Source organism: Trichosurus vulpecula, chromosome 5, assembly GCF_011100635.1.
Source record: "Trichosurus vulpecula isolate mTriVul1 chromosome 5, mTriVul1.pri, whole genome shotgun sequence".
Classification (NCBI taxonomy): domain Eukaryota; kingdom Metazoa; phylum Chordata; class Mammalia; order Diprotodontia; family Phalangeridae; genus Trichosurus; species Trichosurus vulpecula.
The window spans coordinates 83,763,447-83,778,866 of record NC_050577.1 but is presented as its reverse complement, the minus strand read 5'-3'; the positions used below and the strand labels follow the sequence as shown (position 1 = coordinate 83,778,866).

General features: G+C 39.0%; 1 protein-coding gene across 2 annotated transcripts in view; it reads right to left on the bottom strand.

The window, feature by feature from the left end:
- Positions 1–15,420, bottom strand: part of VIPR2 (vasoactive intestinal peptide receptor 2) — a 137,677-nt gene that overhangs the window by 18,200 nt on the left and 104,057 nt on the right. For both annotated transcript variants that reach the window (XM_036761600.1, XM_036761601.1), the window contains exons 6-7: positions 8,911–9,052; positions 2,873–3,023 (exon numbers count right to left, since the gene is read on the bottom strand). In XM_036761600.1, the coding sequence (XP_036617495.1) occupies positions 2,873–3,023; positions 8,911–9,052 (293 nt within the window). The remainder of the gene's footprint in view (positions 1–2,872; positions 3,024–8,910; positions 9,053–15,420) is intronic.

Below are 15,420 nucleotides of genomic sequence, written 5' to 3'. Positions count from 1 at the left end.
CCAAAGGCAGGAGGCACATGCAGAGTGAGCCTTAGAAGACTGCTGTGGGTGACTAGTGTGAACTGTCCATCAAGAAGTGGCATCAGTGACATCATCCAGGGACTGGAAAAGGGGTGGCCCAGTTGGGAAGCAAGCCCAAAGGATGACAGATGAGTGTGTAGCCTGACTTTTACCCTGATACCCATGGACTATCAGAACACCAAGACAAGTGCCTCCAGTAGTTTGGGTAGATCTTCTGTGTAGGATTTATGGGAGGAGATAGACAAGAATTGCATAGGATGAGACCTCAGGGATAAGTTATGATCTATACCACCGGAGGGATTATCTATACCAGAGCTGTCAAATTTGGGTTCTGGGGGCAGCAAGCAGCCAGCAAAAGTCCACAGTGTTGCCTGAACCAGATTGCAACGTAATTGGAAAATGTTCAACAAAATAAATCAAGATACAATAGATAATATTATAGATAATGTTAATAATAATATATATTATATGTATATAATTATAGATATGTCAATTCATGGTATTTAAGCCAATAAGTCAGAGATCTAGTTCTAGTTTAGTTTGAGACCACTGATCTACACTGTCAAGATTAAATACCCACTGGACTACTAAAGAGGTAAATAGAGTTCAATAGAGATAATTATATCCAGGCTGAAAATCTCGTAGAGCCAGAGGGACATCATTCTGAATATTAGCTGTCATTGATCAGGACTATATATGCAAGAGGTGTGAGTTTGGGGCAGAATGTAGATTGGCAGTAGAGCATTTCAGTTTTTAAAAAACAAAACAAAACAAAACCCAAAGCAACTAAATTCTAGTTAAGAACTCATTTTGTTGTGCTTTTTCCTCTTTATCATAACCAAGAAGGGAGGCAATCAGCCTCGGGGGCAGGAAGGCAACAGCTGATACTAGTTGGCTTAAGTAGGGCATGTGTACCTGCCTGTAAGGCAGCGGATAGCAACAGCAGGGTGAGCTGGGGGTTTGGGGCGCGGGTTGGGTTAGCCTTTTAGACTGTGGTCACTGAGTTGTGCATGTGTTTTAGAAGGAGAATAAGGAAGATGAGACCTTCTGGGAATCTGGTGACTTTCCCTGCATGTGTCTACCTCAGTTCTCATTACTGAAAGAAATGTTTTCATGCTTTCAAAAGAAATAATTTTCTTTTTTATACGTTTATTTTATTTTTTAAAATTTTATGTGTTTTTTGGGGCAGGGAGGAGGGGTTAAGTGACTTGCCCAAGGTCACACAGCTAGTAATTTGTGTCAAGTGTTTGAGGTCACATTTGAACTCGGGTCCTCCTGATTCCAGGGCTGGTGCTCTACTTGCTGCACCACCTAGCTGCCCCAAGAAATCATTTTCTAATTTGTGGCCTCTTCCTACATTTTCTTTCCTTCTGACCAAACTGTCACGTCTATCTGTACTGTTGGTATGTCTCCTTTTCGAAAACAAAGACAAACAACATGTCTCTTGGAATGGTGTTATTGCTAAAAGTCAGAATAATACAATAGTGGTGACTCTTGTCACCTTCTACAAATACCCCAATACAAACACACACCCTGGGGAAGTTTTTGCATTGTGGGCTATTCCATAGACTGCCTGGAGTTTTAGACAGTATATAAGGAAGGGCCAAGCAGTGATAACTCTATCGTAAGATTGATGACATCTTCATCCTTAATATCTTTGGAGCTAGTTTCTGGTGTCTCTAATGCCTTTTTAAAGGTGGGACTCTGGCAGTCACTGGTTGTGGGAACTTTACATTAAAATGCAGTGTCTCTCTCTTTGTATCTCATGCTTTCCCTGAATTCCAGTTAGTTAAAGGTTTCTGTTAGCTGGGCTCTTAGCTCATTTATTTTGTAGGGGCAGCTAGGTGGCACAGTGAGTAGAGTACCGGCCCTGGAGTCAGGAGGACCTGAGTTCAAATTTGACCTCTGACACTTGACACATGTACTAGCTGTGTGACCTTGGGCAAGTCACTTAACCCCAGTTGCCCTGCCAAAAAAAAGACTTTATTTTGTAAGGCCTCTGCTGGTTTATACATCCACAAGAAAGTAATCAGAGGCAGAAAGAATGAGGTGAAATCAGATGATTTTGCTTCTTATTAGTTTAGACGAAAGGTTTGAATGATAAACCTTCATTTCCCACCTGGCTGATATCCTGGATTTCATGATCTCTAGAAACTCATCATTCAGCAAGATGAAATCATCCCTGGAATATCCTCATGTCATTTCCTACCCTGACTTCAGGACTTCATCATGCCCTAATTCAGGTACCTTCCCCCTTTCAATTTCTCTTATATGCAGTCTTCTCCTAGTAGATTGCCAGCTTCTTGAGGGCAGAGACTATCTTATATTTTTCTTTGTACCACTAGCACAATGCTGTTACAACAGTAGGTGCTTAATACATATGTACTGACTCTGGCTCTAATTCTGACAAGGTAAAGAAGGATGAAGAAAATAACCAGAAAAGAGTGGGTTTAAAATTATTTATGAGAAGATTATTGAAAGAACCACATTTTAAACAACCTTTCAATTTCCCTTATTGGTGTTATTTTGGTCCCTAGTTATTACAAATATTTGAATATATGTTAAAAAAATTCCCACAAACCTCCACAAAGATGTAACTTTGAGATCCTGAAAGGCAAGCTTTCATGGACTTTAAAAATGCTTTGCCATGGGGTTAAATCTGTCTGCTTTTGTTGGGTCAGATGAGATGTGAATTGTGAACCAAGATGGAAAAGGGTAAAGGAATATGTGGGAGCACAACCATAAATGAGAACTAGCTAAAGTGACATGGAAACTAATTCGTATAATCAATGAGGGAGGGAAGTAGAGATTGAGTATAGGAAAGAACCAAATTCTTATGAAATTCTCTTACCCCAGCCAATCAGAAGATACATCAGGAAATGGCGGTTTGAGGAAAATATAACCATAAGGAGTGTGTGGAGGTAAAGCCCTTCCACCAGGAGCCAATAAAAATTTGCCATGATACAGTACTGGAAAAACACCAAGCTCAACTTGCAGCCAACCTGAAATAATACAAACAAAGAGTAAAGCCTGTTGAAAAGAAAAGGGAAAAAGTGGTAACACTTGGCTAAAAATAGCTTATGGCAGACAGAGATGCCCTAGTACATATTATGTCCCTCTCTTTGGGTAGGGAACAAAGGACAAATTGGTGTGCTGTCTAGGGAAGGGAAGTGATTAATATAATGTTTTCAGGGTGTTTATATAAATGTGAAAAAGAATGTATGTTATGTTAAAGTAAGCCCCCATGTGTGTATCTGACACCCTGTGAGACTATTTATTTGGGCATATTAAACTTACTGTTAACATAAACATTTTTAAATGATAAATGTAAATAACTATTTCTAAGAATAGTAAACTCATAACTTTAAAGTCAACTGCTGGAAGGTTTAACTAAACAGTTAGGTTTTTTAGTACATCCCTCTAACTTCTCTTTCTTCTTCTCTTTGTCTTAGTCTCTCTTGTTCTTGGTCTGTTTGTTCTTTTTTTCTTTTTCTTTTTTTTGCGGGCTTACTTATGCTTTGCCCTTCCCTGCCCCATACTATTCTCATGACTCCTTCAGTATCAAATAAGAGCACTGGGGAATGATAAGGGGTTATTCTGTCCCATGTGGAAGAGGACAGATTTCATTAATCTAAGTATGGAGGTTCTTAGAGGGGTCCATAGAGAAACCACTGGCAATGGTACGGGCAGAGGAAATTGTTGAATGGGAATCCTCTCTTAATATGTTCAGAATCAGAGCGGTGTGGAACCTTCCTGGGCCATTTATAGACATTAACTGGGGCTTGGACTGATCTGATGAAAAACCAGAACCCAACAATGTTGATAATTCTGTGGTTCTGGTGAATTATTCCTTTTTATCAGACATAGGATGTACATATAGAAATGGAAAAGGGTTCATATTCAAAGGAGCTAATTTTGCTTCATGCTGTCATGTCTGGTGAAAGGCTTTGGGAAGGCTAAAGCAGAAGCTCCTAGCAAAAAAAAAAAGATCTCCAACATAGTACCTAGCAGCTTGTAGGTGTGGAATAAAGTATTCACTGTCATATATAGCCAATGTGTTGGTTTATTTAGTTTACCCACACTTCTTTTTTAGGAAAGTAGGCTCTGGTGGGGGAGTAAGGAATCACTAGAAAGTGACAGTGGTGTTAAAAGAAGCATTATGGGCAGCTAGGTGGCTCAGTGAGTGGAGCACTGGCCCTGAAGTCAGGAGGACCTGAGTTCAAATCTGTCCTCAGACACTTGTCACGCTTACTAGCTGTGTGACCTTGGGCAAGTCACTTAACCCCAATTTCCCCCTTTCCCCCCTGCAAAAAATAATTTAAAAAGAGGCATTAATAAAATATTTATTTTTAAAATGCAGTTTCTGGCTTTTTTCCATGGATTGTAATCATTGATGTTAATTGTAAACTCTCAGATAATAAGGATTATAGTTTAATGTTAGGAACTTTTGATAGGAGATAGGAAGGCCTACCTAAAAAAAAACCAGAAAAAATTTGGAAGGAAAATTTTATTGCCTCCAAGATATTTTTTAGTTTTGTAAAAATTGCTTTTGGATCTTTTTCTTTTTTTCTTCATTCTAAATTTGCCGCAGGAGGATACTTTTTAATAATTTATGTTATATTATGTATAATATAATAGATACTTACTGAATTGAATTTATGAGTATGCTACCTGTGGGGCATGATTGATATATTTTTATCTTCTCAAATTCAACAAATTGTCTTTAGTTCTATTAAAGGTGCTCTCAAGTATTGAGTACATTTCAGTTCTCCCAAAATTATCCATATATTGGCCCCTAAGGAATTCTCTCTCCATTGTGCTCCTCCACAATCAACTTCCATGTTTCTAGGAAATTTTTCATTTTTGTTTAGATCAGAGAAAATATGCCATGGAGCTGACAGCCAAAAACAGCAGCACAGTCACAATAGTCAAAGGGGTCCAAAGTCTTGGTTTTCCAACAACAGTCTAACTCCCTGGTTTCACCCTGTTCTCCATTCTTCTCTATCTACTCTATTTTTCCTGACTGTGCTGTGGGCTTGTCTCTCACCACACTGTGTTGGTGCGCTGGCTAAGCATTGGAACCAAAGAGTGGTAGTGATTTTAGCCATGGAATCTAATTCACAAAATGGAAAATTTTTCTTTCTATTTCTATCTCAAAAATTTAGATAATGAAATTACTGTGAGATCTTTTCAGGGGTTAGCCTTGGCTAGATATTTTACTGGTTGAATGCCTTGGCCTTACTCATGACCTCACAGTAGATAACATTTGAGGTTGAAGGACTAGAGTCTCCCTTGGTTGGCTCTAATGTATGTGACAAGTTTGGGACTTGAGAAAGTTCTCATAGATGCCATATTTGATAACCATATGGCCGATGATGAAGCTAAACTATTCATTTGTTTGTCATGGAAGCCTGTTCCTCTCATGGATTTCTATTCTTAGCATCACTTCTTAGTCAAACTTATGCTGGCTGACATGATTGGTCCAATCCCAGTATACTCCAGGACACAGTGGCTCTTTTCTCAAGACTTCAGTGGGTCATTTCTAGCATTAATCATGGAATTTATGGGTTGTCCAAAACATTCTATAAATTTGGCTCCTTTCAGGGTCATCGTGGGAGGCTACTAGTGTGCCTGTTCACACCTCTTGATCAATGACGGCAACTAGCTGAAGGTAAGATACTTAACACTGAACAGTATCTTAGGTTTCTGCTGTTTGGAAAGTCAGGCCAGCAACTAAATTTAGTTGTGCTGCCTTTGTCACTTGACCTGTCAGCTAGTAAATGTTTATCAGGAGTCTGGAAGTTTTCAGTGTTGAAGGGGGAACATTTTCATTCTCTTGGCTACCTACTCTTCCCTGCCAACATCTTGAGAGAAAGTCCTTCACCACCTATTTTGGGAGGCCTGCATCATAAATTCTGTTTCACAGAATAGTATTGACTGAACTTGGCTGGAGATATAAACCCCTAAGTGACTTTTCCTTTTTTCTTTCTTTCTTAGAATGTACCTTTTTACCCAAATTTCTGATTTTTCACTCTCTGGGGCTACAACAATAACAAAAACTTAGAAATAGATCCAACTGTATCTTTTTTCTTTCTTCTTTATTTTTAATGTTCTCCCTTCTCCTTTTGGTGTTTCTTCCTTCTTCCTTTCATTCCATTTTTATTTTTATCTTTTGGTCAATAGAGGGAAATAGGAACAGTGCAAAGACATGGTCACAGAGGAAGCATAGCTGAAGACTTCTGGATACTCATCTACCTCTTTCCACTTTGCTCAAATTAAGTTGCAGGTGAAGGAATGGATTGTCAAGGGATGACATGGTCATCTACCATTCTCTTTACTCCCCACCTTCTCTCTACGGAATCCTCTTAGGCATTATACCCTTGCCATGCCCATCATTTCTGAATATTTACCAAGGCTGCCCTCCAGATTTGCTACTTAGCATTTGATGTGTGAATGTACTCAAGTGATTCAAACACCTGGGTTCTACCCTTTGGTTCCATTCAGAGGAATGCTTGATGACCTCTTAGGTTTGACTGATTGGTCTGGTACTTCCTCAGAAAACTGCCTACCATGGTTTAAAGGGAGCCTGGAGGAAAAGGGAAAGCCACAGCAAAATCCTGCATCCCATACCAAGAAATTATTATGAATAGTTATGTTTAGTGTTAAGAGTATGGCCTTATCATCTTCCCCACCCTTTCTGTCAGTTCTCGTGTCTTATTATAGGGTGGGGGAAGTAACTACCCAGAAATTAAGAGCAACGGTTTTCTCCACCTTCAGATGTTACCTTTTCCTGGAGACAGTGGCCAAATAAAGTGTCCTGTTTCCCATGGTTGGATTACAGGAGGGTACCATTCATTAAATCAATTTGCATGTACCTTAAGACAAATCATTCTCGACAACATAAGACCCTGAAGTAAAAGCATGAAGGAATATATAGTAGCTTTGTTCATAGTGCTAGATGGAAATTTGTCCCATCGACTACTATAAAGGGCTGTTATTGTATCATTAAATGTAATAATAAGGTAAATTCTAGGCTCTTGCAGCCTTTCAAGCCGTTCTTATGGGAGCAGTTGTGCCAGCTGCCCAGTCCACTTCAGTGGAATGTGGATGGGAGATTCTGATATTCCCAGTTGTTTATGAACCAAACAGAAGTTCCAGGGTTCATAATATCTGAGCTACAGCAAGCCTAACCATCGAACTTCCCATCCTCAGAACAATACAAGAAAAATTCAACTGTGACTTAGAGGTCTTGGCCCTACTGTAAAATGGCTATCAAACAAATCACCCCAAAAAGGTTCCTAAAGCTCTATATGAATCAAGGGGAAAACAACACTGACAATGAAATGGGTAGAAAATACATCCAGTTTGGAGAAAGGATTTTTTCCCCTCACACTGAGGCTATGAGGATCAAAGGATTTAGTGCTACAAGGAACCATGGGGATCACCTATGAAGTAGGCTATTGCATCTTAGCATAATAAAACCACTTGGATACTTTATGTCATTATAGCTGGAACATGCTTTTTATTAATTTAAAATTTTAGTTTTAATTTTGCAATTAATAAGCATTTTAAAAATGTCCATTCACCTCCCCCTCTCCCATGGAAGCTTCTGTTGTAGTGTAAGCTATTCTCATTTGCTAAATGATACTAGTTCTGGTTTCTGGCAAGAGACGGTTATTCCTTGATGATCATTTTCCCCCAAGGAGACAGAAGATTCAGAAAAATGGAAATTGCTTTCTTGGTGTTAGAATTCTCCACTGGAAGCTGTTACTAATCCCTTTCCCAATGTGTCCTACCTCCACCAGGTGCCACCCACCAATTATTAATAATAATGATAAATAGGATATAGAGCTTTGAGGTTTGGCAGAGGGCATCATATATATCATCTCATTGGATCCTCCCTACGACACTGAAGTAGGTCTTATTATTATACCCATTTTACTGATGAGAAAACTGAGGTGGAGGGAGGTTCAAAAATTCACCCAAGGTCACAGCTGATGAGTATCTAGGGCAATATTTGCACTCCAGTTTTCCTGACTTCAAATCTAGTACCCTTTCCACTATGCCACTTTGCATCAGCTTCACTGGGATTGGCCCTGGCCACATCTGAATCACTGAAAAGTCTAGAAATAAGGGCAAGAAATTGCTTCATTAATCAGATGCTATTGCCATCGGCTCATATTCCTTCTCATTGCCAAGTTCTTTGACTCCCCGATCCCCTAATCACTTGTCTTGGACCACTGGATACCTTTAGATATGATCCTGTCCCGTGTCTTTTCAGACATTCTGCTACTTTTTTGTCTTTGGTGGTAATGACCTCTAACTTGACCTATCCTTCCAAATCTACATGTTTGCCTGCCGACTTTCTGTCATTGGCCTGTAGTAAGTTCCTTGGCTCTTTATCCTGGCTACTGGTGCTCATCCATCTGTATCCTAGCACCGTGATACTCTGCAATGATGAGAGGTCAAGATGGAGAGAAAGAATAATTTTCATAATGATGCTAGTGATGTAAAAGAAAACAATGCTCAAAGACACCGGAGCTCTCATCAGTGCAGTGGCAAGCACTGGCAGTAAAACACGTCTTCCTCTACTCATCAGAGAGGTGGTGGCCAATAGGTGCAGAACGAGACATACTTTTCAGTCTTGGGCAATGTTTTGGGTTTCTTAGCCATGCTTCTTTGTTATAAGGGCAGACATAGAAGTTGTCTTTGGAAAGTGACAATGATGTAAAGAAAAGCTTCAATAAAAATCGTATTTTTTTAATGGGAGAGAAAGGAATCAGTTTGGCACATGGCTGTTCTGCCATTCTTGGTAAACATTGTGGGTTTACCAGTGCTAAGGAAGCAGTTGTGTGATTGCTGAGAACAGTTACAGGGGGAAATCCTTACCCATGAAGATGCCTGGTCCAGACAGTGGACAGCGCTAGAGTTAGAATAAAGAATGTCATCCTTGACTAAAACAGATATAGCTCTCAAGATGAAAGAGAGGAAAAGGTTCAGATGGATGTAATTCCTCGTACAGTGCAGTTTCCTAGAAGAGAAAAAATTTAAATACCATATTTTAAACATCCTCAAGAACTAGGCATTTTAATAATTTACCTATATGGTTTAATTTGGAAGCCAACAACTTTTAGTTTCTCCATGTGCCTGGCATCAGCTCCACAAAGTAGATGAGACACTTAGACATTCAATTCATGATGGTTTTTTGTAGATTTGAATTCCTCAGTTCTGTGGTGTAGTGTATAGAGTGCTGATCTGGAGTGAGGAAGACCTAAATTCCTATCTGGCCTCAGACATTTAACTAGCCACGTCCTTAGACAATGATAATGATGATGATGATGATGATGATGATGATGATGATGATGATAGATAATAATAATGATAACTCACCTTTATGCAGTACTACTCTATGGTAGGCACTGTGCCAAGTGGTTTACAATTATCTCATTTGACCCTCACAACAACCCTGGGAGGTAAATGCTACTATCATCTCCATTTTACAGATGAGGTAAAAGAAGTTAAGTCACTTACCCAGAGTTGTACAGCTTGTTTAAGTGTCTGAGGCCATATTTAAACTCAGGTCTTCCTGACTCCAAGCTTAGTGCTCTAACCACTGCATCATCTAGTTGCCTCATAAGTTTTTTAACCACTGGATGCCTCAGTATTCTCATTTATAAAATGGGGATAGTAGCATCTTCTTCCCAGGGTTGCTGTTATGATCAAGTGTGACAATATCTGTAAAGTGCTTTGCAACTTTAACATGTGATTTAAATGCTATTTATTGTTACTACAGTTATCTACCATGCTTGTCTCTTAGCCAATTTTATAACAGCTGACTGTCATGGAGTGCCAAGGCTCTTATTTTTTGTCTTTGTCCTTTTTGGAGGCAGAAGAGATATTGGGAGGCTGCATGCATTTCTCCTTAATATTGTTCCATTCTCTTTATTTCTCCTGACATGAAAACATTTTCCGAGGACAGGCAAACTTTTCCCTGGCTAATCAACGTCTGGCTTCCAAGGTTTTGCCTAGACTTTAATGGCTTAAACTTTTGTTATATAACAATAGTTTCATTTATTTATATTTTCCTTCATCACACATACTAACCTAAAAATCTCTGAAATCCAATCCAAAAGAAGTAGTGCCCTTGGTCAGAGTGGAGTCCCCGAGGCTTACTTAGACAAAATAACTCACCCTGGAACTCTAACTGTATTGGTAGAGGAAATAACTTTTCCCTGCGGTTGATATGAAATGCATTTTGCATAACTCCCACCAGTTTCATTCTGACTCTGGTTATAATATTATACTTTTTAATTGTCTCATGTAAATCTCATGGCATGGCATTTTTCTCCCCACTAATTACAGATGGAGGACTTGTGCCTTCCTTGTGTTCTTTACTCTTACCCCTTAGCCTTTGCTGATGTACCGAGCACCACAGTAGAATAATATAATATAATGGCTGGAGGAGACCCTAGAGATCACCTGATCCAACCCTTTCCTTCTAGAGGTGAAGAAACTAAGGCTCAGAAATGTTCCATGCCTTTCTCAAAGTCATACAACAGAGCCAAGCCAGGATTAGAAGCAGCGGGAGGTAGTGTAGCAGCTCTCAAATTGTGGTTTGCAGACCCCTGGGGCTCCCTGAGTTCTGTTAAGGGAGTCTATAGGGTCAAGAGTATATTCATAAAGATACTAAGACATTATTTGCCTATTAAAATACTCCTCCCCTTTACAACTACATATCTGTGTAAGATTAGATTTTTTTCATATATTTCCAATAAAACAATAAATTCCAACAGATTAAATGCAGAAGCAGAGATGAGAACTCAGCTATCTTCAGATCTAACTTACCTTATCTTTAAAATGAGGAGGCTGGACTAAATGGTCTCAAGATACCTTATAACTTCTATTACTATATAATCCAGAGAGTAAAGAGATTTGTAAAAATATATAAAACAATGCCATTCTTCTCACTGTTTTTTTATTTTGGAAAATATAGTTATTTTTTGGTAAAATTTGTTATTTATGTTAACCCACAAAGAGTTTATCATTTAAATATTTCATTTGAAATTAAATTAATTTAAAATTAAAGAATTTAAATAAAAAATTTTAAACTTAAAAATTAAATGAAAAAGAAAAATTAAATTAAAATTTAAAATATTATTTTAAAATTTTATTTCTAATAAGGTAAATATTGGTAGCTATAACCCACATAAACAAAAGCTTTTGGGGGGATATTAAAAAAATTGTAAGAGTATAAAGGGTCCTGAGACCAAAAAGTTAGATAACCACTGATTTAGTGGAAAAAATATCACATGGGGTATCAGAAAATCCAGCGCTGGCTCTTACTTATTGTGTGCATTTGGCAAGTCATTTAATCTCCCCAGGTCTGATTTACCATAACTTTAAAATGAGAGAGCTGAAGTAAATGACCTCTAGGGCCCCTTATAACTCCTGTTACTATACAGCCCAGGTCTCCTGATTCTCAGACTAATGCTCTGTCCAGCACACTAAGTGGCTTTCAACCAATCATCTTTTCATGGATTGCCATGCGTTCCCAGACTAATGCTCTACCCAGCACAACAAGTAGCTTTTAACCAGTCTTCTCTTCATGGATTGCTATGCTTCATTGAGCTTCATTGAATGCAGCAAGAACTCATTTATATGACATTATTGGTGAATGAATTGCCTCACAGAAGTGGATTTTTCAGATCGTTGAATTTTAACCACTGAATTGCTGGAATTCTTTAATACTGGTTTTTTATATTAATATTTTAGAAATGTTTCTTAAAGTCTGTACACCTACCAGTTTCCACACAGGCTTAGTAAACACTATATTGACCAAAATTCAACCTTAGTTGAATGACTTGGAGTTATTATGATGCATATCAATGACAGTAGCTTAAAAACATTCGAGGTTTGAATGCTTTTGTTCCTACATTCCAGAGTGATCCTAGCTAATCTTCTGTGTCCTTAGAGACTGCTCTTCTCCTATTTCTGTCTGATGTTGTTAGAGTGTAGTACTCATTACTCTTGTTGCCAATTCTGCTCTTCAACATCTTTGCTTCCTGTTGTCCTTTTCCATGTTAAATCAGAATTTCTATTTCCTTCTGTCATCTTTCCTTTTCTTGACACTTCCCCATATTTCTTGGCTGTCCCTTGAGTGGGGCACACATCATTGTCTGGCAAGCCAATGACAGCATTCCTTCCCTTTTGGACAGCAAAATATCCAATCACAACCCTATGCATATAATCTTTCAGTTTGGACAGCCTTATTTTTGTTCTTCATTGTTCAGTGCCCTTTTTTTCTTTTTCTGAGTCTCATACTATTCTGGTAGTCCAGGTTGACCTCAAGGCTAAACTCTGGGTAAATGAGTCTTTATAGTATAATGTTAGAATAATTAGGAAGTTCAGCCTTATGGGAGAAATATAACAAATGTTGGCATGGTGCCACAAAAGGCTTCCAGTGTTCCCACCTGGGTTCAAATGATGATTGATTGGCTGACATATTGATAATGATAGCTACAATTGAATGACTGCTGACCTCACAATATTGCAGTGATTAAGAATAAAGAGAGAAAAGGGAGGGGTCAGGTAGGTATCTTATTGCAATGAATTCCCATAGCTATAGTGGCTTATAGGTCTCTGGAGATTTTTCTTCTTCTGGGTGTCTTAGTTGTCCTTGGTCTGATGACTATCAAGTGAGGCATACATACATGAAGAGGCAGCTAGGTGGTTTGGTGGATAGAGCTCTGGGCTGGAAGTCAAGACCTGAGTTCAAATCCAGCTTTAGACACTTGCTAGCTATGTGCCTCAATTTCTTACCTGTAAATAATAGCACCTACCTAACAGGGTTTGGAGGATCCAATGAGATAATAACTGTAAAGAGCTTAGTACCATGTCCAGCACATCAGTGCTGTTTAAATGCTTATCCTCTTCCCCACTCTGTCACAGACAGCACCTAGTACAAAGCCCAAATGGAAGATTTCCCTTTAGAATATAGATGGATAGGTCTGCAGGCATTCCTCTCTGTGCATATTGAATATAGTTCTTGAACATGATACATCCTCCTGAATGAGATTCACGACCAGTCAAAGGAGGCCAGCCTAAGTAAAAGCTAGATGACATTTATCTAGTACCTTAAGGTTTGCAAAGTGCTTTTAAAATACTATTTCAGGGGCAGCTAGGTGGTACAGTGAGTAGAACACTGGCCCTGGAGTCAGGAGGACCTGAGTTCTGGCCTCAGACACTTGATACACTTACTAGCTGTGTGACCTTGGGCAAGTCACTTAACCCCAATTGCCCTGTCTTCCCCCCTCCAAAAAACAAAAAATTAAAAAAAATACTATTTCATTCTCACAGCAGCCCTGGAAGAGAGGTGCTTTCATTTTAGGGATGAGGAAATTGAGGCAGATAGAGATTAAGTGAATCAACCAGGGCCACACAACTTAGTAAATGTCTGAAGTTGGATTTCAACTCAAGTTTTTCTACTGCACCAGTCTGTTGAAGAATGCTTGGGAAGGTATGGACAGCCTGTCAATTCTTATATCTTGGAGAGATACTGCAGAGAGATAGAGATCAGAATTCAGAATTGGAAGGCAGAAATAAAGAAGAAGGGCTGCATTTAAGAAATCACATGATGCTTTCAATGACTGTAAGCCTCCCTCTAGAACAAAAAATGTCTTTTTTTAAAAACAGCAATATTCTTCTGATGATGCTATATATCTCAGAATCATGGAACACCTCACTCTCTGAAAAATCAAAATGGCCAGGGCCCCTCAAAAAGCCATGGAAAGACATATATGGTTATAAGGAGCTATAGTATATGCCATGTAATGATTCTTCTTCAAGAAGGCATGGGAAATATGTCATCTATAAGCTTTATCACTAGAAAAGGAGGTGGATCAGTCATGTTAGAAGAAAGGGATAAAACTATATGTGCTGTAACAGTATACAAGTAATAATAAAGAGACCTAGAGTGTGAACCTACCTCTCCCTTCCCCAACCTAAGCACATTGTGTGCCATCTATATAGCATTTATTGGCCAACACTAACAAAAGTGACCCAGGTTCAGAACATGGGGTAGGTCATGAACTGAACAACTCAAAAGAATACCCATATTGGTGAGAACATGGATCCACTGAAATTCCTCTAGGTTTATATTGTCTGTCTTGCTAGTATACTGGCTAGCTCCTTTCTAAAGAAGTGTTGCAGAAGGCTGTCAAGGAGGGTGGGTATTATTTGCATTTCTCTAAAGGTTTCTCCTGTGCCCATGGCTCTACTGAACTGTACTGGGGGTATGACACAGGACTCTTGGGAAGTTTCTTTGTGATGGCTTTGTGTCTTTAGGCTTAGAAGAGTCGATTTCTTGATGGCACCCTCTGAGAGCACTTTCTCTCTTCCAGGCTAGGAACATAGCATGTTCATTAATGATGAGTATGTTTGTGATTCCTACATGAGGGAGGCAGCATTGACCCAGGGAAAAGAGTACTAGATTTGGACTAAAAGGACTTGGATTCAGGTACTGTCTTTACCACTTATTGAGATAATGGCCAAGTCACTTAACTTTTCTTGTGTGGGAATGGGTTCCTTTAGGTTATAAATCTATGATTCCCTATGCATTCTGGGAAGGTAGACATTACTATATTCTATTGGTTATGCGGCTCAGATTTTTGTATATTTCAACAGTGAGAAAGAGAGAGAGAGAGAGAGAGAGAGAGAGAGAGAGAGAGAGAGAGAGAGAGCGAGCGCAAGCATGGTACAGTAGAAAGAACATTGGCTTTTGGAGTTGGAGGATCTGGGTTTGTAACCTACCTCTGTCATCACCTATGTGATCATAGTCATGTAACATCTTTGGGTCTCAGTTTCCTCATATGTAAAATGCAAGGGTTGGATTAGATGGCCTCTGAGGTCCCTTCCACCTCTATATCTATTATCCTAAGAGTCTAAGACTATGAGCCTGTCATTCATTATGCCATTAGGTACAGCCATTCCAACTTCATGTTCTCAATCTATGAAATGAAGACAATGACATTTGTCCCTTCCTTATTTCATAGGGATATTGTGCACATTCACTGGGTGATGCCTGCAAATGGCTCTGTGCTCCTTGGACAGAAATGTCAAGCAAATGAGGCATGTTATATATATAACCTGAACTTCTGTGATTTAACTGATCTTCACATCACTCTAGGAAGTTTGGATAGAGTAGTTAGTTACACATGACTGAGGAGGAAAAAGAAGATCAGTAGAATGGTTCTATGGTTTGAGACTCAGGGAGCCAGTGGTAGAGTCCAGAATGGTACTTGGGTGTTTGGCTGTTTTAGTCATCAGCAATACAAGTTACTGTACTGATGGTTAAACGTCAACAAGCACAGAAATTTCCTTTTATAAACTGAGTGCTTTAGG